This window comes from Berghia stephanieae, chromosome 3 (assembly GCF_034508935.2).
Source record: "Berghia stephanieae isolate SIO BIC M18660-M18661 chromosome 3, UCSD_Bste_1.3, whole genome shotgun sequence".
In the NCBI taxonomy this organism is placed as follows: Eukaryota; Metazoa; Mollusca; class Gastropoda; order Nudibranchia; family Aeolidiidae; genus Berghia; species Berghia stephanieae.
The window spans coordinates 2,685,252-2,701,281 of NC_088362.1; the positions used below are offsets into that span (position 1 = coordinate 2,685,252).

General features: G+C 35.7%; 2 protein-coding genes across 2 annotated transcripts in view; both read right to left on the reverse strand.

Moving 5' to 3' along the window:
* LOC144967022 (synaptotagmin-6-like) overlaps positions 1-16,030 on the reverse strand; it is a gene marked incomplete in the record, with an annotated part of 95,400 nt that overhangs the window by 13,646 nt on the left and 65,724 nt on the right.
* Positions 10,504-15,372, reverse strand: LOC144967023 (synaptotagmin-9-like). Its single transcript, XM_078903767.1, has 2 exons — positions 15,251-15,372; positions 10,504-11,042 (listed from the first exon to the last, which is right to left on the reverse strand). The coding sequence occupies exons 1-2, from the start codon at positions 15,294-15,296 to the stop codon at positions 10,732-10,734; spliced, it is 357 nt and encodes a 118-aa protein (XP_078759893.1). The 5' UTR covers positions 15,297-15,372; the 3' UTR covers positions 10,504-10,731.

Consider the following 16,030-nt stretch of genomic DNA (forward strand, 5'->3'; position numbering starts at 1 on the left):
CCAGTGGTGTACACTTCCATGAATCGGATCACTCCCACTGTTGCCTACTTCAATAACTTTGTCGGATATTGCCAGGTTTAGTCGGGTTTTGTAAAAAAGTAATTGCTTTTATGTGAAACTCGCTGAAACCCGCCGAAAACCAGAGTCTCAGGTTCACTCCCCACTGGTGTACACTTCCCTGAGTCTCAGGTTCACTCCCCACTGTTGCCTACTTCCCATAACTTTCTCGGATATTGCCAGGTTTTCGTCGGGTTTCGTAAAAAAGTAATTGCTTTTATGTGAAACTCGCTGAAATCCACCAAAAACCACAGTCTCAGGTTCACTCCCCACTGGTGTACACTTCCATGAATCTCAGGTTCACTCCCCACTGTTGTCTACTTCCAACAACTTTGTCGGATATTGCCGGGTTTCGTAAAAAAGCAATTGCTTTTATATGAAACTCGCTGAATCCCGACGAAAACCAGAGTCTCAGGTTCACTCCGCACTGGTGTATATTTCCATGAATCTCAGGTTCACCCCCCACTGTTGCCTACTCCAATAACTTTGTCGGATATTGCCATGTTTCGTCGGGTTTCGTAAAAAAGTAATTGCTTTTATGTGAAACTCGCTGAAATCCGCAGAAAACAAGAGTCTCAGGTTCACTGCCCAGTGGTGTACACTTCCATGAATCAGGTTCACTCCCCATTGTTGCCTACTTTCAAAATCTGTCGGATATTGCCGGGTTTTGTAAAAAAATAATTCCTTTTATGTGAAACTCGCTGAAATTCGTCGAAAACCATAGTCTCAGGTTCACTCCCCACTGGTGTACACTTCCCTTAGTCTCAGGTTCACTCCCCATTATTTGCCTACTTTCCATAACTTTGCCCGATTTTGTTGGGAGATGGCGCATTTCGTAAACAAAAAGTAATTGCTTTTTTTTTTTCAAAACCCGCCGAAACCCAGTCACAGGTTCACTCCCCACTGGTGTACACTTCCCCGAATCTCAGGTTCACTCCCCACTGTTGCCTACTACCCATAACTTTCTCGGATATTGCCAGGTTTTGTCGGGTTTCGTAAAAAAGTAATTGCTTCTTTATGAAACTAGCTGAATCCCGCCGAAAACCATAGTCTCAGGTTCACTCCCCACTGGTGTACACTTCACTGAGTCTCAGGTTCACTCCCCACGCTTTGCCTACTTTCCACAATTTTGCCGCATATTGTCGGGTTTCGTAAAAAAGTAATCCCCCCCCCCCTATTTTGTTATTGCTTTTTTACAAAACCCAGAGTCCCAGGTTCACTCCCCACTGGTGTACACTTCCCTGAATCTCAGGTTCATCCCCTCCTCCCCCCCCCCCCCTACACACACACGCACACACACACACGCTGCTGCCTACCTCCCATAACTTTGTCGGATATTGCCAGGTGTCGTCGGGTTTCGTAAAAAAGTAATTGCTTTTTATTACGAAATCCGCCGAAACCCAGTCCCAGGTTCACTCCCCACTGGTGTACACTTCTGAGTCCCATATTCACTCCCACAGCTGCACTCTTCCCATAACTTTGTCAGGTTTCGGAAAAAAAAACACCGTGTTATAGTGCAAAACCACTATTCAGTGTCAGATACTGAATAGTGCAAAACCGCTATTCAGTATCTGATACTGAATAGTGCAAAACCACTATTCAGTATCAGATACTGAATAGTGCAAAACCGCTATTCAGTATCAGATACTGAATAGTGCTAGCCTACATATTACTTAATATTCTCACTTTCTTTTTTTCTTCCTACAATGTTGTTGTTACCTCTATCCACTCGTAGTTAGATGGGTTCATCAGAAATAAAGATGGATATTGTTGTTATCAACAAACTATTACACATCCGAGTAAGACACCTATAACCTCAACCTCCCATCAAAACCACCACCACACACAGAACACATACACACACACACACACACACACACACACACACACGTACGCAAACAAAGACTCAATCAAATACACACAGGTACACAAACACACACACGCACACACATACATGCGCACCGAAGTAAACATTAGGAAACACATCGCAAGGGCGTGGCTATATTGGTTGATTTGGTGCCTGGCACCGGTCCATATTTTTCAAAATGAATTACAGCATTTAAAAAAAAAATAAAACTGAGAAATAGTATATTCTGCCTCTTACTTATTAAAGTAAGTCTTTTATTTAATTTTTTTTTCTTTCTTTTGTTTTTTTTTACAAATATAGCATGTTTTAAGTAATTTTCTTCTTATTCTGGCACCACCTTGTACTTTAAGCATGCCACGCGCCGCCACTGCATCAAAGAGTATTCAATACCAACTAGACATAATTTCACTTCATCCCCCTAATGTACCCATCTATCTGCGAGTGGATGGAGGTAACAATGCGGTAGGAAAAATTAAACAAGATGATAATATTAGATAATAATTTGCGCCCCAAAAAATCTTTCGAGCACTCTATGTGATTCAAGTAAATTCCTCTCAAACAAATATATACATACATACATACATACATACATACATACATACATACATACATACATACATACATACATACATACATACATACATACATACATACATACATACATACATACATACACACATACATACATACATACATACATACATACATACATACATACATACATACATATATATATATATATATATATATATATATATATATATATATATATATATATATATATATATATGTGTGTGGTTTGTTGTTGCTTGTTGAAGTCAACAAGCAACAACACACAACAAACCAAACTTATGTAACACACAGTCCTGACGATGGCTGAAAAGGCCTGAAACATCGATGTAAACTGACTCCAACATCGTAGTAAATATTACAATAATAATTCGCTCCATTGTTATATGTCGAGTACTATTCGTACCATATTTGTATCCAATACGTTTCAATATATATATATATATATATATATATATATATATATATATATATATACATATAATGTTTCTTCAGGAAATTTACATAATAATGTAAAAAAGGTAACGCATGCATTGACTTAATACAATTTCCTAACATAGTGTACAATGTCAATGTACATACAGAAATGGATTGTCAATTTGAAATATTGAAGGTTCAAACTCAGACAGAATGTCCTAGTGGCAAGACGGATATTCATGATGAGGACGACGACGACAACGATGATGATGATGATGATGATGATGATGATGATGATGATGATGATGATGATGATGAAGATGAAGATGATGATGTTGACGATGATGATGATGATGATAATGATGATGACGACCATGACGACGTGGCATACATACATAAATGCATACATACCTACGCGCCTTTGTGCACATACATACACCCACCCACCCACACACACACACACACACACACACACACACACACATAAACACACACACTCAAAACAGAGGCAATATAGAGTTCAAATACATCGCCATTATAGAATGCTGAAGACGTGAGGATGAAAATATCGACAAAGACTATCTGACAATTAATTGTGGTGGTGATGATGGTAATATTATTGTTGGGTTATCTTATCATATTTTATATAATGATATTTTTGATGATGATGACGACGACGGGGACGACGACGACGACGATGATGATTATGATGATGATTATGATGATGATGATGATGATGATGATGATGATGACGATGATGATGACGATGATGATGATGATGATGATGATGATGATGATGATGATGATGATGATGACATTGTACCATTGACGATTTACACAATTAAAATCAAAAGGCATTCCTTTGATTAAAGTAATTTGAGGAGAAAGCAACGTGTACTCATTTGCAGGTCTGATGACTCAAATCGTAACGATTGTTGTAATGACACTACTCTCAAACCAATGCAATATGTGACCCTTCGCCTCAAAACGGTATTAAGTCGGGATGGTTAAGATGTTGAAAATTGAATTTATAGCCAGAAATATCGGACTTGTGTTGAGTTTGTATGTTTTATTGAGGAGAATGGACACCATATTTTAGGGTGCTAATGCCTACAATTTATATTTATGACCGGTTTAACATTAAATTCGGCTTTTAAACATCTGGTTTGTTACTACATAATACCGTTTTGAGACGGTGGGTCACAAATAGTGTCCATTACAACAATCTAGTACAAGCCCATAAATGTGTTCAGTTATCAGACCTGAAACGTGTGCACGTCGAAACAAAGGTGTTTGTAACTAAGACGTCTCATTGATAACTGTTATTCAATAAATGTGTCAGGGCATGATGACGTCATCAGTCGAAAGGTGAACATTTTGGATTTGCATTTTTTTTTTTTTTGCATTTTCTGAAAGAATTTGTTCCCAAAAGCATTTTAATCTTTATTTGAAGTAAATCGGGTGATTTTTCATGAATTTATGGCCAGATGTACGGGAAAGGTATCAAGCAACTTTTCTCAAATTTCTTACTTTTTCAACTTGACTAGCTGTAAAAATTATTTAGAAGTGAAATTAAGCTTTGACATTTCCCAAAGATGTGAAAAAGGGTTGATTTAATCATTTATGACAAGAACTCATTTTTTATCAAAATTGACCTTCTAACTAAACTTGGCAATATCTCAGTTCAAACCTTTTCACCATCCAACTGATTATGTCATTCACTGTAACAATATTCATTTTCAAAATGAATTCAGTTTTTTTTATCGTTCATTTGTATATCTATTAAAACAAGATTAAATATGTGACTTCTCGCCTCAAAACGGTATTAAGTCAGGATGCCTAAGATGCTGAAAATTAAATTTATAGCCAGAAATATCAAACTTGTGTTGAGTTTGTAAACTTTATTGAGAAGAATAAATATCATATTTCAGGTTGCCGAATACCAATAATTCATAATTTTGTCCAGTTTGACTTTGATTTGACTTTTTAGCATCTGGGTTATCCCGACATAATACCATTTTGAGACGTTGGGTCACAGATATGCTTAATGTACGCTCTCTAATTCAATTATTACCTTTTAACAACCAGTGTAGAAAAATGCTTCATTTCGGGGATGTCTGATGATGTAAATTAATTCAAGAATATTTTTACAAAGTGTAATAGCCGAGTGAAAAAAAAGGTATTATCAATATCAATACTGATGGAGTCAACTTTCAGGGTATGAAATCATTAAGTATTCATATGATGCGTATTGATATAAAAATATATACGTATTATACATAAATTGTTTTCTTAAAACCAACAATAATAGTTGATAGGTACCACAAGACACAATTTGGAAATAGTCAAACTGGGGTTCTCTCAATATATTCATAAAGTCTTCTGATAGACATAAACACTTTTGAATTTGGAAAATCCATCTATAATAAGATGGCATTACTATTAATAGTAAGGGCATTCATTTTATCCTATTGTGCCTATACCATATGCTATGTTATGTTATGTTAAGGAAAATCGCTTGGAAATGAGGAGGAAGATTAGAACATAATATACTGCAGCGGTACAAAAACTACTCAACCCATGGACAAGAGATATGGCCCTCTGCAACTTCTCTAAATAAAATAAAAACGTTTCATCCCACTAGAAGAACTGGACAAGACGAGTACCTTCAACTCCGAAACGAGACTGCAGATATAAAGGCGTACGAGAAGAAGAAGAAGAAGAAGAAGAAGAAGAAGAAGAAGAAGAAGAAGAAGAAGAAGAAGAAGAAGAAGAAGAAGAAGAAGAAGAAGAAGAAGAAGAAGAAGAAGAAGAAGAAGAAAAAGAAGAAGAAGAAGAAGAAGAAGAAGAAGCTTGGAAATATATGAGAATTATCCAAATTTAACGTCGTGTAACTGAATGTCAAAAGTCTAGACGTCTACGATTAAAAAGATGAATGATTACTAGATTTGGATTGTACGCAAATTTTTTCCAAGCTGTACAGTCGATCAAAATCTATTTTTTGAAAAACATAAACGCAACAGCTATTGATTGGTTTGGTCACCGGCATGTGGAATAGCACAATTCTAAGTGTTAAATCAACATTATGGAGATACCAAGGGACAATTCAGAACTTGTTGATGGGATTTGGGAAAATATGAAGCGAACATTAGAAACGACGCGCATCGTCTGAAAAATAGATAGCTATACATAGTATGCGACTGGTGAAGAAGTTCACAACATTGCCATCCGGTAGTATAACGGGCCAACACACAAAACTGTAAAACTATAAATTATATATTCGCCTGTAATGCTTGGTCATTGGGAAAAATTAACATGGGTTTTACGAAACAATTTTGACCCTAACCCTGTTGTTTAAAAGAATAGATTTTTTTAAAAGTACAAAAACTAATTCTTCAAAAGCATGTCAACAAAATGAATCTGTAACAATGTAACGATGGACGAGAAACAGATTGATTTGTTCACAAGCAACATGGTCCCGTTTTGTTTAGCTAGCTGATGTCTAAATTCGATCACCTGTGTTTTGTTTAGCAATCCATCAACATCAGGAAACAAATCAAATTTGAAATAAAACAAATTGGTAAATAAATTTAATCAACTTATTTAACATCAATTTATTGACCTCCAGCAAACACCCCTTAACTCGGTGTTTCGCCTTCAAGGTCATTATAATTTCCGATAGTCGTACAATAATTGGAAATTATTCCCCATGCATAATCATGGAAAACCCTATAATTTCTTAGTAAATGTATGAATAATGCTTTGGGCTGTTGAATAAAAATTTTATTCAATGATTGCATATTTTTCTTTCTTCTTAATTTATTGGCATAAATAGGTGATGAAAAGACGGCCATGTGAAATAATATTTTTGTGAATAAGAATACAAATCTAATGGCGTTTTTTTAGTTTGTTTGTTTATTTATTTTTGTTGATCTTTTTATTTTATTGGGGGGGGGGGTGCGTCAAAGTTGTTATTCTGGTAAATGAAATAGACCCCTGTCATTTTTCTATGGTACGATGTTTGGTCTCCGGAGCCAACATAACCATCGCCAGGTGAGACTTTAGAGGCATCGCTTTACGAAACATTCCTGACGGCATAGAATATTTCGAAATGCTGGAACTAAAACAGCAAAACAGTGAGTAGCTAGGTCTAAAAGTGACGAATCAAAACGCAAGGACAAAATTTGTGCTGGGTTTACTGATATTTCACGATGATTTATTGAATTGTTATTTATACCACGCATTAATTCCCACTTTCAAGCTCAGTGTGGTAACTCTCTCCTTACCGGCCATTTTCCAGATTTTCCCCATCCGATACCCAAATGGATTTATTTCACTCAAACACGAAAGCTTTTAGTTCTTGCTATAGATATATTTTCGGCTAAACGAGCTCTTCAACATAGACGTCTAGTGTTAATATATTTTAACTATAGCAAACATTTTTGTTCAAATATTATGATGTACAAAAGAAATTAGAATGAGAAAAATCTTGGCTGCATCGTGACGATTTTCCTATAAGTGGTAAGGAGGGGGTTAGGTGGCGCACTAAAAATAAGTCAAGACCCCCAAAGCTATGAACAAATCCAGTTACATTTGCTGTATGTACCTCATTGACCAGAAAAACCCCTATAAATTGTTCATTTCCTGTAGTTGTAGCTTCTGTTTTGTCACTCCGGTTTGTCATGTTATTTTCTTCCATTAATTTAATTTCATTAAAACGGACAAAACTACCCATTTACCAGGAAAACATCATGCTGACGTTTTAATTCACTATCTTCGTTTTCTTTCCTTCCTCTTAAGACTTCATTTTCAGCTGCAAATAACAATATATTTTTATGCAACTCTATTGATCGAAATCTATCTTTATGAGAAATATTTACTTCAGTCACAATTATTAAAAAAATAAGTAATCCTGGAAACATGAAGAAAGACATGAATGCACTAGACTGTTATAACAACTTCAACATAATATTTCGAATTGTGATCGTGAATCGTCATTGATTTAGAAGGAACATTTCTTTATTTCTCTCTCCAATTCTTCCCAACACTTTCCTTTCAAACATACTACTCTCTTGACTTCACAGCTTCTCATTTTGAAAACAGAACTCATAAACAATAACCCAAAAGATTATATTGATCCAAAGGGCACATCGAATCTCATTTTTGCCATCTTCATCTCATCTTTATATAGTTCCTCTCTTTATGGATGGGGAGGAACACAACCCTAATATATGTAAGTATAAATAATCTTTTAACAACAAACAATACATTTTCATTAATATTTGTTTCAACAAGGTACACAGCAACAAACAACCATTAAAGTAATACATGTTTATAATCTTTGACAACAAACAATACATTTTCATTAATATTTGTTTCAACAAGGTACACAGCAACAAACAACCATTAAAGTAATACATGTTTATAATCTTTAACAACAAACAATACATTTTCATTAATATTTGTTTCAACAAGGTACACAGCAACAAACAACCATTAAAGTAATACATATTTATAATCTTTAACAACAAACAATACATTTCCAATAACATTTGTTTCAACAAGGTAGATACACAGCAACCAACAACCATTAAAATAAGACGTGCTCGTGTATAAGTGTCACGCGATCCTTGTAATTAATTCATACGATATTCTTTTCCATTACAAATATAGACAAATTCATGGCGTGAAAACTCCACCTACCAATTTTTCAAATTGTTAGAAAGGTTCAAGGTCCATGCTAGAAACGGGATCCTGTGCTAACTATTTCTCCATCTCATTCTAATTATTTCTCGCTTTTCTCTTCATTGACGTTATGCGTTTCATATAAGTTTTACGACATAAAACATTCTTAATTTATTCTCAGCCTTTGTCCCCGATACAATAAAACAATTTTGGTCTGTAAAAACACTCAAAAATCCTATTTACAATGGAACAAATTCAATGTTTTTCTTCTTTTTATCCCTTTTAATATTGTTCAAATTACTTATCTCAGGCTTTCGAGTTGAAAAACATAACCTGCCCAATACTTGACCTTCACATGAAAAAGTCCAGGGTTTGCCTCACAGAAGAGAATTTGTGTCCACATGTTCTCCCTGGCATTCGTGAATTTATTTAGTCTTTTCAAACAAGCAACATTTTTGTCTATTTAAGAGACATTTCACCAGCACAGCATTCTATATCAATGGTCCTATATACAGGGTTGGTCTTTAAGAATGTTCAACTAATTGGAGGACCCAAAATATTATTAAAGAAATCTTTCGCATCTCAATCTAATCCTCCGACAGCACTTTTTCGGCAGTTTTCTTGGCCAATCAAGGGCGAGATTATCAAAATGCATGTTGTCACAGTTTTGTCGAACGGTTGCGGTGATTGTTGGAGGGGAGGGGGGGGGGGCAGGAGTGAACCAAGATACGCTCTATCATCTTGTTGTTCTCCGTTGACCCATATTGGGTTTTTGTTTGGAGTTTTCCTATTGAAGGTTTTACTATATCCACAGTTTATTAGTTCGTTGATAAAGGGAACTTCAATGTTGAGACGATCTTGATATTATGCGTTGCGCGATATTTCATAACATAAATAAAATAAAATAAAATTCCCTTTATTCATCCCCAAGGGGAAATTTGTCATTAGGGTCTATTCCAAGGGAAGACTGGAATAACCCAGGCATCAGCCGCAGCACAGCGCCGCAAAGTGAGCTAGGGCTAGGTGACTTGCTCAAGGCCACACAACGCAGCGCCGGTGATCGAACTCTTTACCTTTTGGGTACGAAGCAAAGACCGTGCCGCTGAGCCACGCTGCCCCTTCGGTTGATATTTTGAATGTCCATTGGGGGGGGGGGGGGGAGGGTTGCGTCCTAAAACAGTTGATTGTTGGATTTTCTGTGAGACATTGACTTGTCTGCAGACCGGAAGTCACATCGAGGAAGTCCACGATTTTCTTGTTGATGTCGATTGTACTTTTCAATTAATACTGATAGGATATTTTACAGATTTGTTGGGGTTTTTTTTCCTTCAATTTTATATGTTTTGTTAGGCCGATGTCAACATAGGGCTAGCTAGCCCATCGTTCCTGTGAAGGCCGATATGGTTATTTGTCGTATTTAATTTCCACAGTAGGTATAGGCCGACTTTGATGTCACAATGACAAAAGTGTTGGGAATAACTCGTTCATTTATCCTATATCTCATGGTCCCATCCCAGAACAAAATAACATTGAATCCACTTCACAATTTACCCTTAAAATGAGATAACATTTGAAGAGTACATGGGAGAAAGCACAGATGTTCATTTTTGACATTTTTGTAACTGTCCCCTTTGAGTGATGTCTGGGGTGCAAACGTTCCTCTCATAAATAGAACAGCGAAAAACTGCGACAATGACTCTTAACTTCTACCCAAGTCAATTTGCACGCAAAATCCTCCGAGATTAGAGGAAGAGTAGCGTCCCTTGATTGGACGTCACCCATAGTCTGTGACGTCACCGGCGGAAAAGTTATTGAGCGAGAACGTCATGTTGGTTGTGCGCATGCATCTCTCGTCCTCGCTTCCGCAACTAACATGACGTTCTCTCTCTAATAACTTTTCCGCCGGTGACGTCACAGACTATGGGTGACGTCCAATCAAGGGACGCTAATCTCTTCCGCTAATCTCATTCCCTATATCAATACTCTAGATCCAATGCAAGGTTACAAGAAATACCTAACACAATTTAATCTATGTAGGCATTAACCTTATTTTCAACGTAATCATAATCCAGCCCCATGGCGTAACTTTTCCATGCGATTTTAATTTTCTTTTAAATATAGAAAAACCAATTATTTTATTTTCGTAGAACATGCCATCTGGCCACAGCTTTTCTCTGATTCGTCATCATTTCTTTCCAATGAGTTTGGTCTCCACGCGACTGCGTCTCTCCATCATGAACATAACATCTGCCCAAGACTTCACCTTGACCCAAGAGGTCGTGGTCAACAACGTTGACCTCTAAGCTGACTTTTGGAAGGACTTCTGCGGGAACGTTGAAGACTAAGGCTTCGTTCCAGACAGGCGAGATGGATGCACGCCGAACAGAGGTTTTCTTTTTCTTGATTTTCTTACCATCCACCATTAGGCATACTCGAACGAAGGGATCTGCAGAAAAAAATGAGATTTATTTGAATATATATTGAAATATGAATTCATGAACAATATTTAAGATCTAGGTCTCAAATAAGAATTTATCCCATTTAAAATAAATTGTTATATTTCTTTTAACCCTCTCCTTACCACATGGAGCAAAATCGGCACATTTGTTAGAATAAAATATACATTTTTCTTATTTAGATTTATTCTGTACATCACAAAGTTTGAAGAATGATCTTTGTTTAATTAATAAGAACATAAAGTTGTTTTGTAAAGAGATTGTTTGAGTTTAAAAAATAAATTTTTCTGCTAGTTAAGCCTGTAATTTGGGGAAAATACTGAAAATGCTCGGTAAGGAAAGAGTTTAAATTGAGTTGTTTTTTGTTGTTTGTTTTATTTTGAAGTTTGCCAGACGTTCCGGGGTTCAAACCTAAATATGGGATTTTTGTAGTAGTCCGTGTGAGGTTCGCATTTTGTTTTGTTTTTTAACCCTCTCCTTACCAACCATAGGGAAATCGTCACGTTTGTTACGATCCAATCAGCACTTTTATCGTTCAGATTTCTTTTGTAAACCACACAATTTAATGAAAAAGTGTTTTATTTTAGCAACAAAAACGTGACACTGTATTGTAGAGTTCATTTTTGATGATCAATATTATGCTTAGAATGTATTTGTTCTGCTTGAGTAAGAAAAATCTATTTGGTGGATGCAAAAATTCGGTGAAAATTCAGAAAATGTGGTAAGGAGAGAGTTAAGGATATTACTATATATTATTATTATTCTACAAAAAGAGAGAGAATAAATAAAAAAAAATAAAAAGAAGAAGCTAAAAAAGAAGAAAAAAAAAGAAGAAAAAAGGAGATGAAAAAAAGAAAAGAAAAGAAGAAGTAAAAAAGAAAAGAAGAAGAAGAAGATGAAGAAAAGGGAAGAAGAAGAAGAGAAGAAGAAGAAAGAAGAAGAAGAAAAAGAAGAAGAAGAAGAAGAAGAGAGATGAAGAAGAAGAAAGAGAAAAGAAGAAGAAGAAGAAGAAGAAGAAGAGAAGAAGAAGAAGAAGAAGAAGAAAGAGAAGAAGAGAAGAAGAAAAGAAGAAAGAAGAGAAGAAGAGAAGAAGAAGAAGAAGAAGAAGAAGAAGAGAAGAAGAAGAAGAAGAAGAAGAAGAAGGAGAGAGAAGAGAAGAAGAGAAGAGAAGAAGAGAGAAAAAGAAGGAAGAAGAAGAAGAAGAAGAAGAGAAGAAGAAGAGAAGAAGAGAAGAAGAAAAGAAGAGAAAGAAAAGAAAAGAAGAAGAAGAAGAAGAAGAAGAAGAAGAAAGAAGAAAAGGAAGAAAAGAAGAAAAAGAGAAGGAGAGAAGAAGAAAAAAGAAGAAGAAGAAGAAGAAGAAGAAGAAAAGAAGAAGAAGAAGAAGAGAAAAGAAGAGAAGAAGAGAAGAAAAAAAAGAAGAAGAAAGAAGAAAGAAGAAGAAGAAGAAAGAAGAAGAAGAAGAAGAAGAAGAAAGAGAAGAAGAGAGAAGAAGAAGAAGAAGAAGAAAGAAAGAAGAAGAGAAGAGAAAAGAGAAGAAGAAGAAGAAAGAAGAAGAAGAAGAAGAAGAAGAAGAAGAAGAAGAAGAAGAAGAAGAAGAAGAAGGAAGAAGAAGAAGAAGAGAGAAGAGAAGAAAGAAAAGAAGAAAGAAGAAGAAAAGAAAGAAGAAAGAAGAAAAGAAGAAGAAGAAGAAGAAGAGAAGAAGAAGAAGAAGAAGAAAAGAAGAAGAAGAAGGAAAAAGAATGAAGAGAAGAAGAAGAAGAAGAAGAAGAGAAGAAGAAGAAAGAAGAAGAAGAAGAAGAAGAAGAAGAAGAAGAAGAAGAAGAGAAGAAGAAGAAGAAGAAGAAAAAGAGAGGAAGAAAAGAAGAAGAGAAGGAAGAAGAAGAAGAAGAAGTAGAAGAAAGAAAGAAGAAGAAGAAGAGAAAGAAGAAGAAGAAAGAAGAAGAAGAAGAAGAGAAAGAGAAGAGAAGAAGAAGAAGAAGAAGAAGAAGAAGAAGAGAAGAAGAAAAAGAAGAAGAAGAAGAAGAAGAAGAAGAAGAAGAAGAAGAAAGAAGAAGAAGAAGAAGAAGAAAAGAGAAGAAAGAAAAGAAGAAAGAAGAAGAAAAGAAGAAGAAGAAGAAGAAGAAGAAAAGAAGAGGAGAAGAAGAAGAAAGAAGAAGAAGAAGAAGAAGAAGAAGAAGAAGAAGAGAGAAGAAGAAGAAGAAGAAGAAGAAGAAGAAAGAAGAAGAAGAAGAAGAAGAAGAAGAAGAAGAAGAAGAAGAGAAGAAGAAAGAAGAAGAAGAAGAAAAGAAGAAGAAGAAAAGAAGAAGAAGAAGAAGAAGAAGAAGAAGAGAAGAAGAAGAAGAAGAAGAAGAAGAAGAAGGAAGAAGAAAGAAGAAGAAGAAGAAAAAGAAAGAAGAAGAGAAGAAGAAGAAGAAGAAGAGAAGAAGAAGAAGAAGAAGAAGAAGAAGAAGAAGAAGAAGAAATTGAAGATGAAGAGGAGGAGGAGGATGAGAAAAAAAAAAGAGAGGAGTAGGAGGAATGATTTCAGAAAAAGAGGAATAAAAAGAGGCGAAAAAAAAGACGAGAGAGGAATACAAAAGATTTTGTGCGCATAAAACCTGACACTTTTAAGGATATCGTAATTTTAAATACACAATTGTTATCATAACTCTAAACATATTTAATGTAAAATTATTATTGCTGTTCTTTCAGATCGCCATCCTCATCCATCGTGGCTTGTGCTCTTGAGCACGTTGCCGTGACGTCAGCTGTCTCCACGAATCACGATCCTCTGCGGTGCGCATGAAATCTGTGTTGCTTTTAAAATCACATTTGGCCATTCTTAGGTTATTTAGATAAGTCATTCTTTATCTCCCTCTAGCTCTCTTTTAGATATGGTTTAGAAAAAACAAATATAGGGACATTTCATCATGGGGAAAGCTTTCAATTTTTTTGTTGCTAAAATTGGAAAAGAACAATTCAAAATTGGAACCAAAATCCCCCATCATACTCAAGGTACTGATTAATTCCCATAAAAAGTCATTCTGATTGCAAGTATTGTCAAAAATATTTAGTCTTCATGCACTGTCAACGATTAAACTTTAAGATTTGTTTAACCCTCTCATTACCACCACCTATTGGAAAATCGTCACTTTTCTCATCCAGATTTCATTTATTTTTGCTATAGCTATAAAAACTTGACATTCTGTAATAGAGTTCATATTGTCAAACACTATTATGTATAGAATGTGCTTGTTGATTTTCTGTTTGAGTAAGAAAAGTCTGTTTTTGGTGTTGGGTGGGTGTGAAGTTTTGGGGACAATTCTGAAAAAGGCTGGTAAGGAGAAGGTTAACATGTAGTGTGCACTTGTTACTTTTGGCACCAGAATAATCGGACATATAGAAAACGTTGATATTTACTACAACATCGTTGGCATCCTTGAAGGATATTATAAATAACAACGTGAAGTTGAATGTAAGCTTCAATTTAATTACAAAAACAGATCAAATGAACCTTTCGGATTTCCCCTTTATCAATAAAACAGGATGAATGAAACATCTTAACTCCGCCACTACCACATCATCTCATTCATCTGTGGTGTTTCAATCATCCTGTTTTGTTGATAAAGGGGAAACCTGAAACGTTTATTTGATCTGTTTTTGTAATTAAATTGAAGCTTACATTCAACTTCACGTTATTATTTATTTCTTCGAGCTTCGAGCAGCAACATTCATACTTAAAGGATGTTATGATTTTTTAAAAATATTGGACTCAACACATAACACCCCGATTCCAGCTCTTGTCAAATAATGATATTTAGCAACAAGAATTATTGCCCAGCAAAGAATACATGTTTGTCCTTTCAATCCCTCACTGTATTAGCCTAACAACTGGATTCAATATTCTGATGTCACGTCGTCTAGCAACGAGCAGCTTGGTTCTAAACAAAGAAAATTGGTAATTTTTATCCTTCATGTTGGCAAGAACTATTACACATGTCATGTGATCAGAATATATACAATTCAAAACATGTTCAGATTTATATTCCCCCCCCCCCCCTCTGGATATGCTTTTATGCTCGCCGGAGAAATAATTCATAAGGGCGTCCGCCATTGTTCCGATAGTTTAGAGCCAGTTACTAGGTTACCATGCGTCATTACGAGGGAAGTAACGTTACGACTGTTGAAGAGTATTATAAGTCCCCATTTTCGGACTTACCTGCTGATGGCGATGCAGACGACAGCTTGATGTCCTTGGCCTTCATGATGACAACTGTCAGTCTTTCGGCTGTTGGGAGATAACTGAGAGAGACCAAAATTTGACCACATTCGCCAACAACCTGTTTTTAAAAAAAGATGATTAAAATGGTATCAAGAAATCAATAGGGGAATTAGTATGGCTTTCAGACCAAATGTGACCCTTCGCCTCCAAACGGTATTAAGCCTGGTTGGTTAAGATGTTGAAAATTTAATTTATTGCCAGATGTATCAGACTTGTGTTGAGTTTATACGATTTATTGAGGAGAATGGATACCATATTTTAGGGTTCAAATGCCAACAGTTTATATATTTGACCAGTTTTACATTAAATTCGGCTTTTAAGCATCTGGTTCGTTCCGACATAATACCGTTTTGACACGATGGGTCACAAATATTATAACATCACAGAGACGTGGTTTTTTTGGTAGATTTTATACGATTTTCCACCAATATCGGGGATTATAATCACCCGATAGCGGAACAACAGACACAAGATCATTAGACACACTTTACGAATATGCTAACTAACGAACAAATAGAACAGCTAGATTTAGAAACCACACATGAATAACAACAATACACTCTAGACAACATTAACACAAAGTTCTCATCTCCTGGCGGCCTGCCTAGTGGTCGAATTTTACAGAACATCAATTTAAATTGAGCTAAATGTGCTCAAAGCCCTTTACAAGGGGTCCCTGGTCAACAGCAACATTTAACATGTAGGACGGGACATGAC

Bases quoted from the DNA above. Each gene is read 5' to 3' on its own strand.
- LOC144967023 (XM_078903767.1), bottom strand. From the start codon at position 15,296: ATGAAGGCCAAGGACATCAAGCTGTCGTCTGCATCGCCATCAGCAG. The intron at 11,043-15,250 runs GTAAGTCCGAAA...TTTTTTCTGCAG, and splicing joins GTCTGCATCGCCATCAGCAG to ATCCCTTCGTTCGAGTATGC.